Source organism: Corythoichthys intestinalis, chromosome 9, assembly GCF_030265065.1.
Source record: "Corythoichthys intestinalis isolate RoL2023-P3 chromosome 9, ASM3026506v1, whole genome shotgun sequence".
NCBI lineage: Eukaryota > Metazoa > Chordata > Actinopteri > Syngnathiformes > Syngnathidae > Corythoichthys > Corythoichthys intestinalis.
The window spans coordinates 48,314,812-48,335,856 of record NC_080403.1 but is presented as its reverse complement, the minus strand read 5'-3'; the positions used below and the strand labels follow the sequence as shown (position 1 = coordinate 48,335,856).

At 39.9% G+C, this 21,045-nt stretch overlaps 1 protein-coding gene across 1 annotated transcript in view; it reads left to right on the top strand.

Moving 5' to 3' along the window:
• dnajc11b (DnaJ (Hsp40) homolog, subfamily C, member 11b) overlaps positions 1-14,872 on the top strand; it is a 41,380-nt gene extending 26,508 nt beyond the window's left edge. Inside the window, exons 12-16 of the mRNA XM_057846116.1 lie at positions 7,580-7,649; positions 7,731-7,788; positions 8,196-8,338; positions 8,407-8,536; positions 13,985-14,872. Of these exons, the coding sequence (XP_057702099.1) occupies positions 7,580-7,649; positions 7,731-7,788; positions 8,196-8,338; positions 8,407-8,536; positions 13,985-14,037 (454 nt within the window). The 3' untranslated portion in view covers positions 14,038-14,872. The remainder of the gene's footprint in view (positions 1-7,579; positions 7,650-7,730; positions 7,789-8,195; positions 8,339-8,406; positions 8,537-13,984) is intronic.
• Positions 14,873-21,045: the final 6,173 nt, after the last annotated feature.

Here is a 21,045-nt window from a genome sequence, read left to right as displayed (position 1 = left end):
ACCATGTCTACCATATCTACAATAACATGCGGGCGTAGTTTGTAGGCTATCGGCTACAACATGTATTATTGGAGCTACCTAGCATCGCGTTTGCTCGGCGTCACAACTTTCTTGCCTCCTCCCTACTCCTGCTCTGCTCTGTCGTCTCGGTGAGTCTGTCTCCCTCAGACTTTTCGACCAATATAGTAACGCATAGTAACGCATGCCTTTCCGTCCTCAGTAACGGTAACGGCGTTGCCAAGATAAGAAAAGTAATTAATTAGATTACCCACTACTGAAAAAAATAACGCCGTTAGTAACGCCGTTATATTGTAACGCCGTTATTAACAACACTGGTAGTGAGTAGAGACGGCAACCTCCCGATACGATACAGTTTGCGATACAAGGGTCACGATAAAGATTCTCATGATATGGGGATACAACCATTATCTATAAATGGATCAGGAAAATCATTCTACAATTTACAATACAGGTCTCAATTTATCGTGCAATTTATAGTGCAATTCATGGAAGCCCCGGTGCTTTCAGGCGCTGTAAACTCATTGAATGTGTTGCATAAAAGGCGTTATGTGGAAAAGCTTCGGTCGATCAATTCGCCAGATCCATATTGGATGCCTAAATCGATATTTTTCGACCCGCTGTCTTCGCCGTCTCTGCCTGAAATCTGCTACCCTGATATCTACAACTATCTTGTCCACAGAAACTCAGCCTATTCTCACAAAACTTTGAAAAAGTTTAAGAGCAGCACTCTAAGCAACATTACCCCGTGTGACCCTTTTCTTCCAATTTTCTAAAATGGCGACAATCAATAAAAAAAAGTTCACTGCGATGGCCGACGCTTCAAGGATAGGTGGATATTGGACTATTTCTTCGATAAAATACGCAACAACTGTGTCTGCCTCATTTGCAAAGCGACAGTCGCTGTTTTCAAAGAGTTCGACGTGACGCGATATTACCAAACGAGACACGCTGACATGTAAGACAACATTACAGGGAAGATACGCAGCGAGAAATGAAAGCAACTTGAAGCTAGTTTAATTTAGGGCTGCAGCTATCGATTATTTTAGTAGTCGATTAATCGATGAACTACTTAGTTCGAATAATCGAGTAATCGGATAAGGAACATGAAAAATCGAAATATCTGAGCGGAACCTCAAACGCTATGAAAAATTACAATAAATGAGGATCTATGTACAACAAAAGAACAATAAGCTAAATTACAAAGCAAACGTCCGCTAGCTTAAATGATATAAAATGCTACCATTTTTTAAAAATGTTCTTAACAAATGGTTCAGACATATAGTGCTACAAAAAACGGCTAAACATATCTATAAACTAATTTACAAATGCATTAAAAAGATTTAGCTCAAACAAAAACTTAGCTTACGTTGGTCTTAACAGGGAGCAGTTACAATCAGCTGTGTGAAATGAGGCAGACCAGAGGGCAGTGTATTCACCCTAATCAATGAAACTAAATGCAAACACTTTTAAAATAAAATATTACAACGCCACTTTAATTAAACGAATATTCGAAGTAACAAAATTTAATTTGAATATTTTTTTCTAATCGAATACTCGAGTTAATCGATTAATCGTTGCAGCACGAGTTTAATTTCACAGCAGCAGTATTTCGCAAGAGCCCGAGTGTCGAAAGAGAACGCCACAAAGGCGAGATTGTTGAAATTATGAATAAAAAAAAAATAATAATAAAGCAAATGTGACACAAAAAAGGGCTTGCTAAAATTTGTTTAAATATATTGTTCTATGAAAATCAGCCAAGGTAGCCTCCCACATTTTTATCAGACCAAATCTGGCCCCCTTTGCAAAAAGTTTGGACACCCCTGTTTGACTGATGATCCGTAGACGAGGCCAGCTTCTTTCACTTGGTACCAGCTAAATATTATTCACAAAAATAATGATGGCGGAAGAAATAAACATCTTGAATTTGAAACTGTATGTTGTCGGCGATTAGACTCGCAATGATCTTAATTGTGGTTGTCGGCCCAAAACCCTCTAAATATGTATTAAATGCATCTTACCAGGTATAAAATGACTACTACATAGTCTGTGGTGATCGTTTGGTGCCCAGTTTTCTCGTCGAATTGCAGCAGTCCATCTTGCTCTCCTCTTCGGGTCTCTCGGAAAACTGTAGAACTTCCAAGTATCTCCGTCTATCTTCTCTGTTACTGCAACCAACCGCCACACACGCCTTCACCATTTTGATTATTAATGTTAACGAGCAGAAAAACACACCGCAATAGCAGGCATTTACGTAGCGGTAATGTGTAAACACGACGAGCTGACGGACAATATGGCGGCTCCAGTCAGGGGGGCGGAGTTGTGACGTCATGTGATTGGGGTCTATATAACGCCTTTTGTACTGTTAATTGTGCGTTTTCAAATGTGGTCGAATACTTGAGGCGAGTTTATGTGATTGTTTTTGATGATGTGCGGACGCTAACTGATACATGCTAATCGTTTGTTGTTGCTGTATCAGCAGCTACTTGTAAATGCAAATTTGAATTGCTGTTATTGAAGATGAGACTTACCGTATTGGCCCGAATATAAGACGGCCCTGATTATAAGACGACCCCCTCTTTTTCAAGACTCAAGTTTGAAAAAAGACTTTTTGAACACCAAATTAATTTTTATACAGAAAATAATTACAGTGCATCTGAAACAAATGATTACAACAATATATTTGAGAGAAAAAGCATGTTATTTTGCCTCATTCAAATCTTAATATCTGATATCTATTTAAATATGTAAACTAAAGTGCAATCACATTTGTAAATGAATGGCTTCTGGTTTTTGAAATGTAAATAAACCAATCTATTGTGATAAAACAACAAAATTGCAATAACTGCATTAGCCATCAAAGTGAAGTCTAACTAGTCTTGAAACAAATCTGAATAAGGAAAAAAAAATGCAATAAAATAGTGCAAACTGGTTAAACTAGTAGCTGAGGTCTGTCATGACAGAAAACACTTCAATGATATCTGGCGCCATCTAGCGTCGTGAATGGGTATAATGTCTAGACCGCGAATATAAGACGATCCCCACTTTTTCAGTCTTATTTCAAGGCAAAAAACACCGTCTTATATTCGGGCCAATACGGTAATTTTATTTTATTTTATTTTAGTTTCATTCCGCAAGTGTTGATGCCATGAGCAGCTGAATAAAGTCAGCAAACCACCTAACATCGTCATGTCGGAGCTGGGCTCACTGTCTAACAGGGCTTCAGCTGTCGATTATTTGAGCAGTAAATTATTACCTACCTAGTTAGTTTGAATAATCAAGTAATCAGATTACGAACATTTAATGCCTTTCAGAATAAAAAAATTTAGATGTAAAACAAAGGCTTGCACTGCACTTTCAAAAGAGCATTAATGGCGAATACAAAATAAAAATCCGGAGTGTTTCGTCAAACTATGCAGTATTGCACTTTCATTTTTTAAAAAAAATAAATAAATAAATAATACATGAGTTTAGCCCCAAACGGTATAAAAATAAATAAAAATAATGACGATGTAAGTACAACAAAAGAACAACTGGCTAACTTGCATAGCAAAAATCCGCTAGCTTAAATGCTATGAAATGCTAACGTTTTTTTGACGATGCTCTTAACAAATCATTCAAACACTTATTCCCCATAAATTAATTACGAATGCATTAAAAAACATTAGTTCAAACAAAATCTTGCCTTGTGTTGGTCTTAACAGGGAGCAGCTGGATTTAGTCATGTTAAATGAGTTTTGTCAATTTCACTGTTGGTAAATGGTGTTATACTTATATAGCGCTTTTCCACCTTTCAAGGCGCTCAAAGCGCTTTACACTATCTCGCCATTCACCTACTGGTGACGCAGCACCAGGAGCAACGTGGGGTTCAGTATCTTGCTCAAGGATACTTAGGCGAGTTCATCAGGGCGAAGAATCGAACCCTCAACCTCTAGGTTGGGGGACAACTACTCTACCACTGAGCCACGCCACCCCACTGTTGCCACTAGAGGGCAGTGTGTCCATCCAAATCAAATAAAACTAACAATGCAAACTCTTTCAAAACAAACCATTACAACGCCACTCCAATTAAACGAATACTCGAGGCAGAAAAAATTGGATTCAAAGCTTTTTTCTAATCGAATTACTCGAATTAATAGGTTATTTGTTGCAGCATTACTGTCTAGCTAGGATTCAGCTCCAATGTCTTGGCGAGGACAGTACAATGATGTATAATACATGTTTTTGGATAGTTTTTGTTTTAAATTTAGAAGGTGTTTTGAGCTACTTAAAGGGTTAAATCCGGCTCACGCGGAAATCCGGAATTCTTAAACCAGAGACTACCTGTATATGATTTTTGGTCACTTCCTGTTGATTTTGGGGCATTTCTGGGTCATTTCTTGTTGATTTTGGGGTCATTTATGGATCCCTTCCTGTTGATTTTGGGTTACTGAACAGAAAGTGACCCGGAAATGTCCCCAAATGAATGGGAAGTGACTCAAAATCAACAGGACCTGGAAATGCCCTAAATTCTATATGAAGTGACCTATAAATGCCTTCTAAAACCGGGAAGACTCTGTTTCAGTGCCATTGAAGGTGCTAGTTGTCAACTCTATCTTTGACCCAGTCAAAGTGGATTGGGCATCGAACACCACCAATGGCAGCCAATGAGCTAACACAGATGCTGTTCTAGTAAAAGATTTTGGTAGCAACTTTTTGGTTTCTTTTTTCATACAGTGAAACTAGAGATGTGCCGATCGATCGGGTCCGATCACGTCATTTTCAAAGTATTGGAATCGGCAAAAAAATATCGGCCATGCCTTTTTTTAATATATATACAGTATATTTTTTAATTAAATCGTTTTCTATTTGTAGTTAACATTACAAACATAATATGTTACACTCATCCAGAGTCTTTAGTTTAGGCTTAAGGTAGGGTTATCAAATTTATCCCGATAATATTTAACGCAATTAATGCATGCGCTGCACGACCCACTCACGCATTGTCGCGCTCAATCTGTAATGGCGCCGTTTTACCTGTATAGAGAGATAAAAGGCAGCGTAAAATAAGTAGAGTGAATTTTGGCAGCCTTTGGAGCCTTTTTGTAATTGGCTAAAGCCTTACAATCCCTCTCCCTACGATTAGAAATATCATGGGAAGCAATGTGAGGGAGCAAGGTAGCAATTGATCTTTTTCTTAACACCCTATGTCATTTCCCAACGCAGAGAAGATATATCAATTGGTAGCTCTACGCACAGTCATGGTTCCACTTCCCATCATGCATTTGGGCATGCGGTTACTGAAAGCTCAACAAATACACTAGATGGCAATATTTAGTCACAATATACAAAGTCACAAGTCTTTCTTTCCGTGGATCCCTCTCACAGAAAGAATGTTAATAATGTAAATGCCATCTTGAGGATTTATTGTCATAATAAACAAATACAGAACTTATGTACTGTATGTTGAATGTATATAATATCGGGAAATATCAGGATCGGCAGATACTCAAATTAAAACGATCGGGTCGGATCGGGAGCAAAAAAATATGATCGGAACAACCCTAAGTGCAACTTTATTAAAATTATATATCATTTCTTAGCAGGGGCATATTTAAGAAATCTGACCCTTTAGCCAGATTGCCGGAATCACGTGAGCTGAACCATTGGAACCGCGCTAGCCCAATTCCAATGACCCTAGCAGTGGGACTCCGACAACCTGGCCAAAAGGTCAAACTCCGCCCGTTCCCCTTAGTCCTTACCCCTTGTACTGACTTCATTTTGAAAGCTGGAAAAAGTCTTCAAAACACAAGTTGACAATTTATTCAGTTCGACAGTGATCAAACAGCAAGGCAAAAAAGCAAAGAGGCCCAGGCGAGGAGGCAAACTGAATCTAGGGTCACCATATAACAAGTCAACGAAAGGTTCCCAAGAAAAATGAAAATGATTAGTTAAACATTCAGTCTTTTAAAGGCTCAGGTGAGGTGGGTGTGGTCCGGAAGAAGGGTGTATTTGGGCGTTTTTTAGGATTATTCTCTGTTGTGGGTTGGGAGGAAGAGTTTCGGGCATTACTGTTGTCAGGGCAGCAAGAGTGCTGAGTATTCACTTCTCGGTCGTGGATTCCTCCGTAACAGATATTCCATGTGGCAAGACAAGATGTCCCGCCATTTGTTCTGGACTGTCTGGAAGAGCTGATTGCAGGATTTGGTGGTGCAGATGTGGGCTTGTAGATGTCTTGCCTATCACCTGCGTTGGGGTCTGTGGTCAGAAGGCGTCCTGTATCTTTCTGTCCTTATCTGCCCGTTAACTTGGTGCTGCCAGTTCTACCATTCCAAGTCCAACTGTTCATAATATCAAATATATTCTGCTTGTTTTTCTTAAACTATTATAAAATTGCTATTCATTTTATATTGGGTGGCTTAGAGTAATACAAACACTCAAACAGTAAATACGAGAAAAAGATACTATTCCCTTCAATACCACTAACCTTCTGGGATACAAGGTATTTCGATATATTGTTACACCAATAGTAGTGAACGTCCATGTTCCATCCTAATAAGTAGGGTTGTTCCGATCATGTTTTTTTGCTCCCGATCCGATCCCGATCGTTTTAGTTTGAGTATCTGCCGATCCCGATATTTCCCGAGCCGATTGCCTTTTTTTTGCTCCCGATTCAATTCCAATCATTCCCGATAATTTTTCCCGATCATATACATTTTGGCAATGCATTAAGAAAAAAATGAATAAAACTCGGACGAATATATACATTCAACATAAAGTACATAAGTACTGTATTTGTTTATTATGACAATAAATCCTCAAGATGGCATTTACATTATTAACATTCTTTCTGTGAGAGGGATCCACGGATAGAAAGACTTGTAATTCTTAAAGGATAAATGTGACTTTGTATATTGTGACTAAATATTGCCATCTAGTGTATTTGTTGAGCTTTCAGTAAATGATACTGCAGCTATATAACTTCTGCCCAAATGCATGATGGGAAGTGCAACCATGATTGTGCGTAGGGGCACCAATTGATATATCTTCTCTGCGTTGGGAAAGAACATAGGGTGTTAAGAAAATGATCAACTACTACCTTTCTTCCCCACATTGCCTCCCACGTTAATTTTAATTGCTAAGAGAGGTATTGTAAGGCTTTAGCCACATACAAATGGCTCCAAAGGCTGTCAAAATTCTCTCTACTCATTATACGCTGCCTTTTAGCGCTATCTATAGGTAAAACGGCGTCTTTATAGATTGAACGTGACAATGCGTGAGTGGATCGTGCAGCGCATGCGTTAATTACTTAACGTTATGTTAAAAAATTGATAACCGCCGTTAACGCAATAAATTTGATAGCCCTACTTTAAGCCAAAACTACTCTGGATGAGTGTAAGACATTTTGTCTGTAACGTTAAATACAATTAGAAAACGATTTAAATAAAATATATATATATATTTAAAAAAGGCATGTCCGATATTTTTTTGCCGATTCCTATACTTTGAAAATGACGTGATCGGATGCCGATCGATCGGGACATCTTTACTAATAAGTCATGCATACCGCTGTGCTTCCCAGAGAACTGGAGCTTCAGAGGAAGAGTTCAGCCACGGACATTGCCAAGAAAAAGCAGGAGGCCGAATCAGCGGTGAGTCTTACACACATTTCAGTTTTCATTGATCATCGCTGCAGTGACCGGTTACAATCCTCTGCCGCTTCCGTTCTTCAGGTTCTGCTGATGCAGGAGTCTGTGAGGAGAATCATAGAGGCAGAAGAATCCAAGATGGGTAAAACGCAACCGCATGAAAATGGCCAGATTTAGTTTGTAGATAGTACGAACCCTAATAGGGCTCCCAAGGTGTAAATCAGACACATTTGTCATGGTGCCTGTCAGCTGCATGATATATACTGTAGCTCCAGGACTCAAACTTCCATCATCCCGTGCTGCGAAGCCAATCTGCATGCTGTAGCGTCTACAGAGGTTAAATGTGTAAATCTGCGTTCGGGTACTTTGCTATAAATCAAAACCGTGACCTCAGTGTCCTAATTAATTTCCTGTCACATTTATGTAGAGGTTGAACACGGTTATTTGAGGAAACACCCGATGAATGTGTTTACCCTTCAGATGCACTTGCAGGTGAATACATCAAGACACCCGAAAGCAAATGATTCTTTAAACTGTTCATAATCATAGGGCTGATCATCCTGAATGCCTGGTATGGAAAGTTTGTGTCCGACACCAGCCAGAAGCAGGAGAAAGCCAAAGTCATTGACGTCACCGTGCCGCTGCAGTGCCTAGTCAAGGACTCCAAACTCATCCTCACTGAGACTTCCAAGGTGTGTGTTTAAGCGTAAGCCTATTCGATAATGCATGCAATGCTAATGAGTCCCTTCCCTTGCCGCAGGCTGGTTTGCCAGGTTTCTACGATCCCTGTGTGGGAGAAGAGAAGGGCCTGAAATTGCTGTACCAGTTCAGAGGAGTCATGCACCAAGTCATCTCTGCAGACACCGAGCCACTCCGAATACCTAAACAATGTGAGTAGGCTGCAGCTTTCAAACGCTTTATTTTGGTTCAACCACCCATTTCTTTGAACTGCTCGCTTAAATTCCGTGTGTGTGTGAGTTAGTGCCTATCTCAGATGACTTTGACTGAGACGCGGCGTGCACCCCGGAATGCTCGCAAGTCAATCGGAGGGCACATGCAGACAAACAACTTTTTATATTCACACCCACGGACAAGTTTAGAGCCTTCACTGAACATATTTAATATTATAAAGTATTTTGGGAATGTGCGAGGAAGCCCTGGCATGTTATCTTTACAGGCAAAATGTTCTTATATAAATCTTATATCACTAGCAGTCCTGTGTATCTTCCACCCGTGCTTTGCGTGGTTTCCTAAGCTTTGACGGCTTCCTCCCACATTCATAAAAATGAGCATTTGAGGCTTTAAATGAAGACTTAAAATATTGCTTCCACCTTTATTGTTCCAGTGCATACATGTTACAAATCTTACATGAATTATTATCATTAAAGGATGTCTTGGATAATAAAGAGAATATCTGGTACCAAACCACTTTTCACTAGGTAGACATTTACCGTAAGCAAAATCAAACGATGGGTCCATAGCAGTTTAACACTTCTAAACTACTCTTTGATGCAATAAATGATTCATTTTCACTTGGGCCTTGTTCAGACTAGCAGCCGAAATCTGATTTTAGCCCATCCAGATTGAAACTGGATGGCTCTTTTGTAGTTTGAACAGTCACAAAGCACAGAAATCTGATTTTTTACTTTTACCGTATTTTTCGGACTATAAGTCGCACCTGAGCATAAGTCGCACCAGCCATAAAATGCCCTACAAAAAAAGCAGTTTCTGCTCTTGTACCCCTCTTTAAAAGAAACTGCTGTATTTTAAGCCAAAACAACTGTTGTGTTTGATAGAACAATACAGTGGGGCAAATAAGTATTTAGTCAACCACTAATTGTGCAAGTTCTTCCACTTAAACCTCAACCATGAAAGACAGAATGTGGGAAAAAAACAGAAAATCACATTGTTTGATTTTTGAAGAATTTATTTGCATCATGGTGGAAAATAAGTATTTGGTCAATACCAAAAGTTCATCTCCATACTTTGTTATGTACCCTTTGTTGGCAATAACGTAGGCCAAACATTTTCTTTAACTCTTCACAAGCTTTTCACACAGTGTTGCTGGTATTTTGGCCCATTCCTCCATGCAGATCGCCTCTAGAGCAGTGATGTTTTGGGGCTGCCGTTGGGCAACACAGACTTTCAACTCCCTCCACAGATTTTCTATGCGGTTGAGATCTGAAGACTGACAAGGCCACTCCAGGACCTTGAAATGCTTCTTAAGAAGCCACTCCTTTGTTGCCCTGGCAGTGTGTTTGAGATCATTGTCATGCTGAAAGACCTAGCCACGTCTCATCTTCAATGCCCTTGCTGATGGGAGGAGATTTTCACTCAAAATCTCTCGATACATGGCCCCATTCATTCTTTCCTTTACACAGATCAGTCGTCCTGGTCCCTTTGCAGAAAAACAGCCCCAAAGCATGATGTTTCCACCCCCATGCTTCACAGTGGTTATGGTGTTCTTCGGATGCAATTCGGTATTCTTTCTCCTCCAAACGCGAGAACCTGTGTTTCTACCAAAAATTTCTAATTGTCAGGGTCCGCGAACGCGGAAACAAGGTTGGACTCACAACAGACAAAAAATGACTGAGGGGAGCATACAGGGGTTTATCAAATACAAAACAAAAACACACGCTATAGCAGTAAAAGGGAATAACAAAAGAGGTCCGTGACAAATAGGTCGACGGGGATCAAACACGCGAAAACCGAGCGAAGGGCAGAGAGCCAAAAAGACAAACAAAAATACACTCAATACCTGCACAAGGTAGAGGATCACAAAACGAAGACGTCCGACGAACTCGAAGGCAAATACAAAGCGACTTGAAAGCAAAACGTGTTAATGGCGACCAGCAAGGGAAATATCTCGGCGTCCTTCCAGTGGATCGCCTGCGTCTTTATACTATTGTTGATGAGCAGTGATTAGCTGCAGGTGCGACATCGGGAACGCCCCACAGCTGGCTCTGCAACAACACAAAATCTGACCAGGAGCAGAACATGACACTAATTTGGTTTCATCTGACCATAACACATTCTCCCAGTCCTCTTCTGGATCATCCGAACCGCAGACTGGCCTGGACATTTACTGGCTTCAGCAGGGGGGCCGGATTTGAGTCCCTGGCGGCGCATTGTGTTACTGATAGTAGCCTTTGTTACAGTGGTCCAGCTCTCTGTAGGTCATTCACTAGGTCCCCCCTTGTGGTTCTGGGATTTTTGCTCCCCGTTCTTGTTATCATTTTGACGCCACGGGGTGAGGAGGGAGTTGAAAGTCCGTGTTGCCCAACGACAGCCCCAAAACATCACTGCTCTAGAGGTGATCTACATGGAGGAATTGGCCAAAATACCAGAAACAGTGCATGAAAAGCTTGTGAAGAGTTACAGAAAACATTTGGCCTGTTATTGCCAACAAAGGGTATATAACAAAGTATGGAGATGAACTTTTGGTATAGACCAAATACTTATTTTCCACCATGATTTGCAAATAAATTCTTTAAAAATTAAACAATGTGATTTTCTCTTTTTTTTTTCCCACATTCTGTGTCTCATGGTTGAGGTTTACCCATGTTGACAATTACAGGCCACTCTAATGTTTTCAAGTGGGAGAACTTGCACAATTAGTGGTTGACTAAATACTTATTTGCCCCACTGTATGCCTATATGCTACCATAGCAGATTCATGGTGCATTAAGCCCCAGAACTATTTTCAATTTGTCCGTTTTACCCTGTAAACCCCCGTTTACAGACGTCGCGCAACCGCTTTTGTTTCAACCCCGCCATAAAACGAGGGTACTTTATTATATTTTTTATTCAAAATGTCTGTCATTTTTAGCTTAGAATCATTAATTATTATTAATAATAATAATACATTTAACTTATAACGCACTTTACATTTGAAAAACAAATCTCAAAGTGCACATTGCCAGAAAAATAAATAAATAAATAAATAAATAGACTAAGAATAAAAGAGTAAAAGCAAAACAGACAGAAGCACAGATAAAATCTGATACCAATAAGATAAAAATAAGACAGTCAAATAAAATTAGCTAGAATAAGCTTTTTTTAAAAGGTGAGTTTTTAGTCCTTTTTTAAATGCATCCACCGTCTGCGGGGCTCTCGGGTGGTCTGGGAGGGCGTCCACAGACAGGGAGCAGCAGCTGCAAAGGCCCTGTGGCCCATAGTCTTGAGCCGAGTCCTGGGCGGGAGTAGACTTTGCTGTTGGCCTGACCGGGTTCTGGCTGAAGTATGTGATGTGAGGAGTTCGGTGAGGTAGGTGGGGGCTACACCGTGTAGACAGTGATGGGTGTGAAGGAGGATTTTGAATTCAATATGGAGGTGAACAGGGAGCCAGTGTAGGGTGTAAAGGATGGAGGTGACGTGCTCGTGTTCACGCACCCTCATCAGGAACCTGGCAGCCCTGTTTTGGACATACTGAAGCCTTTGTAGGCTCTTGCCAGGGATCCCAATGAGGAGTGCATTACAATAGTCCAACCTTAATTGATGTCTAGTATTTTGTAAAAAAAAAAATAATAAAATAAAGGCTTTTAAAAAATTATTCACTCACGTATTTTAAACTTTTAAACAAATGACGTCACAATGAAAAAAATGGTGTCTGTAAAAAAGTCACGGATATCTACCTCATAACTATCGCATGATTGTATTTTTTTTTTTGTTACTGTCGCATTTTGTCCGATATGTTAAATAAATGATAAATAATAATGATATGATAAATAATCGATCCAAATAAAGAAAAATTGGGGAGGGGGGGGGGGCGTTTGAAAGGGTACCGTATTTTTCGGACTATAAGTCGCACCTGAGCACAAGTCGCACCAGCCATAAAATGCCCAACGAAGAAGAAAAAAACGTGTATAAGTCGCACCGGAGTATAAGTCGCATTTTTGGGGGGAATTTACTTGATCAAATCCAACGCATAGGACAGATATGTCATCTTGAAAGGCAATTTAAAATAAAAATATTGTAATTTCCCGAATATAACGTGCACTTTTTTTCCCCAAAATCAACTTGTAAAATCATGGTGCGCATTATAAACGGGTACATGGAATACTCTTCTAATTTCCTGACTGTCTCAGGAAATTAGAATATTGTGTATTCTAATTTCCTGAGACAGTCCTGTATATATACACAGGACTGTCTCAAAAAATTAGAATATTGTGTATTCTAATTTTCTGAGACAGTCCAGTATATATTACATATATATATATATTATTATATATTATATTATAGTGCTGTGTTTCACCAGTCAGTAAAATGACATTTCTGTATCTGTACACGAGCTCTGTTTTCTTGTATTCTTCTATTTATTGGTGCTAAAATTAGGGTGCGCCTTATAAACGGGTACAATCATTTTCCCTAGAATTTACAATTAAATTTGGGGTGCGCATTATATACGGGTGCGCCTTATATTCGGGAAATTACGGTACATTAGAGAACAACATGCTGAATAAGTGTACAGTATGATAATGTTACATGATGCATGAACAACCAAATGCAAACGTGGCCGGTATGTTAACGTAACATAGCTATTAAGACTTATTCAGATACCTATAGCATAAAGAACATGCTAACAAGTTTACCAAACCATCAGTGTCACTCCAAAACACCAAAATAACATGTGAACTGATATAATAATGTGTTAATAATTTCACACATAAGTCGCTCCTGAGTATAGGTCGCACCCCCAGCCAAACTATGAAAAAAACTGCGACTTATAGTCAGAAAAATACGGTAAATATATGAAAAAGAACATCTCGACCACTCCTTGATGTCTACGATTTCTGCAACGCGACCCTTGTTATATTACCATGTTTCACCCATAAAATCCCTCAAAAATCAGATTTGTGCATTAAGAGTATGAACCTAGCCATACAGTCATTTAAATCACAGTGAAAGCAGAAAGCAAGTTTCACAAACAAAAAAAGAACCATTACTATTGCATCAAGTAGTTGCAATCACATCTTATTTCGCTTGTCTGCCCCATTTTGTGAAGCTGTTTTAAAAACGGACTTTTTCCTCAAAAAAGTGATTTTTTACCGCCCCGAAATGCACGAATAGTAAGTCACTTTTACTTTAGGTCAATTTCAAATTGCCATTTTTTTCTGGTATGTTTTTTCCACCTCTTAGTTTAATGTACTTTTTTTGGCTATTTAGTTTTGTGGTTTGCCATGGATTTTTTTTAATGCCACTCGACGAGTGGAATGGAATGATAAGAACACTGCTGTGACACAATGCCGTGACTTCATGTTATATCAGGTTTTACCACGGTGAGATTAAAAAGTACTGTGCATAGACCCATACTACACCATTTGTTTTTGTCTCATCAGCTCACAGGATTGAAAATGAATCTTTGAAGCCGTGGAGCACTACAGGGCAATGAAGGAACAAATACACTTCTTGACAAAGGTCCAACCTTTGGTTCTCCTCTGTCATGGCACTAGTGAATCTTTTATGAAGTCCCTCCTCTCCTCCTTTTCCTGCGAAGCGACTTCCAGCTGTGAGGTTGAAACATCACTGGGTGTTTTCACCGCACGTCTGCCTGACACTTGACAGAGCAGCTCGAATATCATCTGCCCACTGAAGAAGGACGGAGTGGCACTCAACACAAGGGCCCACGGTGACTCCATCAGCGATCGGTCAAAATTTCGCAGGCAAATGTCAAGTTTCATCACAGTGTCACAGCAACGTAAGGAAAAGTGCGTTTTTACCTCATTGTGGTCATTATTCTTAACCCTTCGCCCTTCAGAACCTTTACGATAGATTATGGAGTATAATATACTCATCTTTAAGGGAACTCCGAGTGAGATGACATGTTGATTCTGTATGATTTATTTCAATGTATCTATTATATACAACATTGAAAATAATTTGCAGTTTAATATGATATTAAAAAATTTATTTGCCAACTTGGCGACTTTCTCGCTAAATCTGGCGACTTTCTAAAACTGGCGACTTTCTAAAACCTCTTTTTTTTGTTGTTGTTAAAAGCGACAAATCTAGTTACCATTATTATTATTATTATTTTTAATTGTATTTAGTTTTTCAATGTTTAAAAAAGTTAGGGTTAAGGTTCATTTTTAGTTCTAAACATATTTAGATGTTTTTTTTACTCACTTTTTGCTTCTCCCACAACATTATTGCTCCTACAGCGTCCATTACAATTACAGTGGGGCAAATAAGTTTTTAGTCAACCACCAATTGTGCAAGTTGTCCTACTTGAAAAGATTAGAGAGGCCTGTAATTGTCAACATGGGTAAACCGAATGTGGAAAAAAAAACAGAAACTCACATTGTTTGATTTTTAAAGAATTTATTTCCAAATTAGAGTGGAAAATAAGTATTTGGTCACCTATAAACAAGCAAGATTTCTGGCTGTCAGAGAGGTCTAACTTCTTCTAACGAGGTCTAACAAGGCTCCACTCGTTACCTGTATTAATGGAACCTATTTTAACTCATTATCGGTATAAAAGACACCTATCCACAATGTCAGTCAGTCACACTCCAAACTCCACGATGGCCAAGACCAAACAGCTGTCGAAGGACACCAGAGACAAAATTGTAGACCTGCACCAGCCTGGGAAGAGTGAAAACGTAAAACGCTTGGTGTAAAGAAATCAACTGTGGGAGCAATTATTAGAAAATGGAAGACATACAAGACCACTGATAATCTCCCTCGATCTGGGGCTCCGTGCAAGATCTCACCCCGTGGCATCAAAATGGTAACAAGAACGGTGAGCAAAAATCCCAGAACCACATGGGGGGGACCTAGTGAATGACTGACAGAGAGCTGGGACCACAGTAACACAATGCGCAGCCAGGGACTCAAATCCTGCACTGCCAGACGTGTCCCCCTGCTGAAGCCAGTACACGGAGAATGTGTTATGGTAAACAAAAATAGAACTTTTTGGTTGAAACACAGGTTCTCGTGTTTGGAGGAGAAAGAATACTGAATTGCATCCGAAGAACACCATACTCACTGTGAAGCATGGCGGTGGAAACATCATGCTTTGGGGCTGTTTTTCTGCAAAGGGACCAGGACGACTGATTTGTGTAAAGGAAAGAATGAATGTGGCCATGTATCGAGAGATTTTGAGTGAAAATCTACTTCCATCAGCAAGGGCAATGAAGATGACACATGGCTGGGTCTTTCAGCATGACAATGATCCCAAACACACAGCCAGGGCAACAAAGGAGTGGCTTCGTAAGAAGCTTTTCAAGGTCCTGGAGGCCTAGCCAGTCTCCAGATCACAACCCCATTGAAAATCTGTGGAGGGAGTTGAAAGTTTGTGTAACCCAAAGACAGCCCCAAAACATCACTGCTCTAGAGGAGATCTGCATGGAGGAATGGGCCAAAATTTGCCCGGCTCTGCCAGACTATTCTCACTGTATTTTTCAAACACTGAGAGAAATAGTCTGGGAACCATCCCATTAACGGCCATTCGAACAGGTACAAAATCAATCGACAAATCAGATTCGTTTATTTGCGTGACGAGTTAACAAGCAACGTCACTCTTGAAAGTCGTCTCCAACACAGATGGTGAACGGGAGAGCCGAGAATATGTTCCAATCCACGGTAAAATCCATTTTAAATGACCAAAAACACGTCGACACGAGTCATTGACAACAGTCTGTCTCGCGCTAGCCATGTTGAATAAACTCCGCTCTCTTCGTATGTTTACTTCCGCGCGCAAGTCCCTCGTCCTTCCCTCGTCATTGAGAGATGTCGTCATTTTACTAATGTCACGTCTGCCCGTCGCTGATTGGTCCACTCCGCTGTCTGTTTGCTGTGGCTTGCTCCGCCCTGGAAATTGTATCCGCGTGAATGGTGGCCAGACTCAATAGCTGGAACAGCGGTGAGTCTGGTGTACCAGGCAAGGCCAAAATACCAGCAACCGTGTGTGAAAAGCTTGTGAAGAGTTACAGAAAACGTTTGGCCTCCGTTATTGCCAACAAAGTATTGAGATGAACTTTTGGTATTGACCAAATACTTATTTTCCACCATGATTTGCAAATAAATTCTTTAAAAATGAAACAATGTGATTTTCTGGGTTTTTGTTCCACATTCTGTCTCTCATGGTTGAGGTTTACCCATTTTGACAATTACAGGCCTCTCTAATGTTTTCAAGTGGGAGAACTTGCACAATAAGTGGTTGACTAAATACTTATTTGCCCCACTGTACATGCAAATTTAAAATTATGCAAATTAGGTTGATGATGTTATTGAGTGACCTCTAGCGATTTTTATCACAGCCAGTAGCTTCTTTTCTTACTGGGAAGCAGTGTTGTTTTCGTCAACGATGACTATAACGAAAATGTTTCGTCAATGAACAATTTATGGATGACGAGACGATAACGAGCTAAAAATGTGTTTTGGGAGACTAAAACATAGCGAGACTAATGCCAGTTTTTGTCTTATGAGACAAAAATGCACAATAGTTTGTCATGTTCACAATGTGTGACATTTTTATGTGTAGTTAGCTTGCATCGTAGCAGTGTGTGGTTGTGTCACTTGTGTGATGTGCTGCTACTCTCCAGGCTTGTACACACGGTAAGGTTGTTTTTCTTATCTTTGCCAGGGAGAATATGCAATGTTGCTTTATTGGCCGTTAAAGGTCTGTGCTGAGTGATCATCACACACTAAATGTAACTCGTAGCATTAGCATAGCATTCGCGTTAGCATTAGCTAATTGCAAGTTTCCTCTTAAACTCTCGGGCAACTTCTTTTACATACAGTTTGGGCGTCCACGTTGGTATATTAATTGAAAATAATGTACTGTTTTCTTGACGAGTGTATATTAACCCCAAATTGGCGTTGTCCTTGTAGATGCTACAATATAACAATAAATATACAATAAAACAAGCGCAAAACGGGAGGAGCCACGAAGCTTGACGTAGAAACTGTCAGGAAGTGAAAAGTGGCAAGCATATTTAATATAGTCCCAAACACTAATGCGTTTATTTTTCTTCGTTGTATAAGAAAACAGCAACTTTTCTTATTACAAGGAGTAGGTGGGAATATAATAGCCGTTTAAAGAGTTTTACTAGTTTTGTTGAGAAGGTGAATAGTTTTTTTGTTGTTGTTCGTGAACTACATTTCCACACAAAAGCACATCGAGGTACCATTTAGCTTTAGCAAGCAGAGATATGGGAGTCATTTTTCGAGTGTCCCAGATCTCGCAAAACTTTAAAGCAGTAATGTGAAGTAATTTCTTCACATGCCAAAATTGGGTCACAAGTAAAGAAATTAAACATTGTCCAACAAATAAAGCATGAAAAAATAATTTATATGTTGTATATTTGACAAAATAATCGCGTTTCCGAAGTTCGAGCCTAAAAGGGGACGAATCCGGAAGTGGTACGTCACACCGGGAACATCGATGGCAGCTCCATACATACGGCCGCCATACAAAGCCCTTCAAACAATGATTCAAACAGCGATATAAGCGATAGATCGAGCGCAAGGGAGGAGATCCAAGTTTTTGAAGAGTTAGAGGAAGAAGAGGAGCTTGGAATTTTATGTTGGACCTAACATGTATTAGCCAGACGCTAATCAGGATGCAAACAATGTGCCTCGACTACCTGACATGGAATGGATACAAGACCCATCGAGATTGGTAAGATATAGGCTGTTATTATTTTCATGGTTTGAAGATGCAGGCATTTGCACATCATTTTATGTTTTTGTCTATCTGATGACATTGTTAAAAAAAAAAAAAATCAGACTTCATGTTCATTTTGGCAGATCCGGCAGCTCTCGTGCATATAATATTATAAAAATGTTGGGGGAAAGAAGGAGATGAGTCGTTGTTATATCTTGACCGAGTGACCCACACGACACCTTTAATGTCTTGCCAAGCGACTCTGAACAACAACACTTTTCTCTTTTAGTGAAGGAGTAAGGCACAAACAATAACACATCTAAATGACATGCATACCCTCTACTGGTGAACTCCCGTATTACAACTAACACAATAATATGCACTATATCACAGTCGTCGATGGCTTTCTCCACTTTATTGTGGCAACAATAAGAAAACAAAATAATAGCAGACTGCCGCCACATTCGACAGCTCGGCACAGCTCTTGGCAGGAAGTGGCGTCTAATGGCGTGAGGAAATGTAGTTTTTTCACACAAGCGAACAGATTACAAAGCACCACTTCAGTGTTGTCCCGAGACTACATTTCCCATGATTCACTGCGTGACCTGCGCGCTCGCTGATTCGCTGCGAGATTGACTCAATGCCAACACGCTAAATTGTCACCTGTCAGCGGCTCTCGCGAAACAAACTAGAAGGCTATCAAGCGATCACCGTGAAAGAAACGCCGAATCGTACAAATGCAATGCAATGCTAGAAGCATGAAGGTGGAAATACATAATACAAATAAATGTGCACAAACTCACCGGCGGCGTGTGCCTCTTACTGCAACGTGACCGTGAATTACCGCGACACCGACCCGCTTATGTGCACATTGAAGAAAAATAGTCGTGTAAAAACTGTCAAAGACGATTTCTCTTTTCTCAGGTTCTTTTATTCTCGTGGAAAAAACAGGAAGTGAACGGCACACAATTCTAGAGTTACAGAAAATGTTCAAATACATTTATTGAGGAAATACTGACCGGCCAGGACATTTCACGGATACGGGCTCCATGAAAGTGTCTCACCCCCCTTCTTGTCCCGTATATATTTGTGTTAACAGATGTGGTCAGAGCCAATAGGCAGCCTAGTCCTGCCTTATGGCCAAGTCTGAATACAAACTTAACCTTATTTGGAAATAGGTAATGTGAAGCTGCCTGTTGGGGGCTGTTGAATTCTGTGACCAGCACACAGAGATAATTAAGTCCAGATGGTATGTGGTAGAACAAAGAACACTGTGTTTTAGGATATAAGAGAAATAATATATTCTAGTTATTAACTATATGAGTAAATATGCATACAAGAGTATAATAATAGGTAAATATATATGTGTGTATCCTTTCAATCCCTCTTTGGATTCAAATTAAAAATTGAATCCACCCAACTAAAAAACAAAACAACAAATCAGCAAAAGAAAAACAACAACAACAAAACCCAAGTAAACTCAAAGAAAAAATACATCACAAACCACGTGAGAGGTGACGAGACAAAAACGGTAAAACAAAGAAACGAAAAACGTATAATATAAACAATTAAAAAATAAACCATAATATCTGAGTCCAGAGAGCATAACACATTCCCATCTCCCAAGGGTGAGCACACACGAATTCCCAGAGTCTGTCCCAAACAGGTGTGCAAAGTTAAAGTCAGCATCGCTGCAATCTCATGGCCTTGGTGTTATAAGGGATTGAGCTCATAACTTACTCCACGGGAAAAGGGTTCGGTCCATGAAAAGGGTCAGTTCCATGGTGATATTCCATGGCTCAGGTTGAAACTAATCCTTTTTGTCAATGTGTGTTGAAGAAAACAATAATCGCAATCCTTAACGCAATGTCCAGTGGTCGAGAAAGCAGTTCAGAAAACAAGACGCAAGCATCAATATCTCATACTATTGTAAACACTGACACCGCCCTCTTTTATGCTGTAATCTGTTCAACTAAAAACACAGAATGCAATAGAAAAACATCAAATCATAAACAATTAAACATAAAATGAGTCAGCCTATCTAAAAAAAAAACAATGCTGGTCGCTCTTGTAGGTTGTAACGTCATAGTTGCTCATAAGAAAGAAAAAATGTATTAATACTATAAAAATGGTCGTTTAAATGTGATACAAGTTAAACATTAATCAGAACTATCACTCAATGACCTCATTTAAATAAAATGCTCGTTGGAATTCTACAGGCAGGAAGATAACTGTCACAATTAAAATTCATTCATGTCAAAGGAACCTGAAAACCTTCACGCACAGAAGGACAATACCCTCGGCTGGGATGAAACTCGCAACAGTTAAAGCCAACGGGTGCACCCACTCAGGGTCCAGGTGGGGACTGAATCAGCCCTCCGATCATCTAACCTTCGGAGAGCATGGGCCCCATTCCTGACACCCGGGTCACCCTGCAGCCCCACCAGATCAGTGAGTCACCAAGCTCACGATGGTAATGGAGGCCGTGCGTCCTGCGAAGGCCGTGCGTCCTGCCAACGGTGTTGACAGGACTCAAAAACGACATGAAAATAGCCAAATTGTCATCACTTATCCTCTCAAGTTATCATATATGTAATCTTACCACCTGGAGAATCCCAAAAGCATCTATCTCCAAACTCCTGGAACATATAACATGACAAATCATTATCACCTGGGAGAGCAATAACTCATCTGTTTCTTCCTACCATATTACTAACACAAAAACTAAATCCCTTCCATTTAAAATATGGGAGAATAATGTGCTTGAACAATATGCTTGCAAAAATTTTA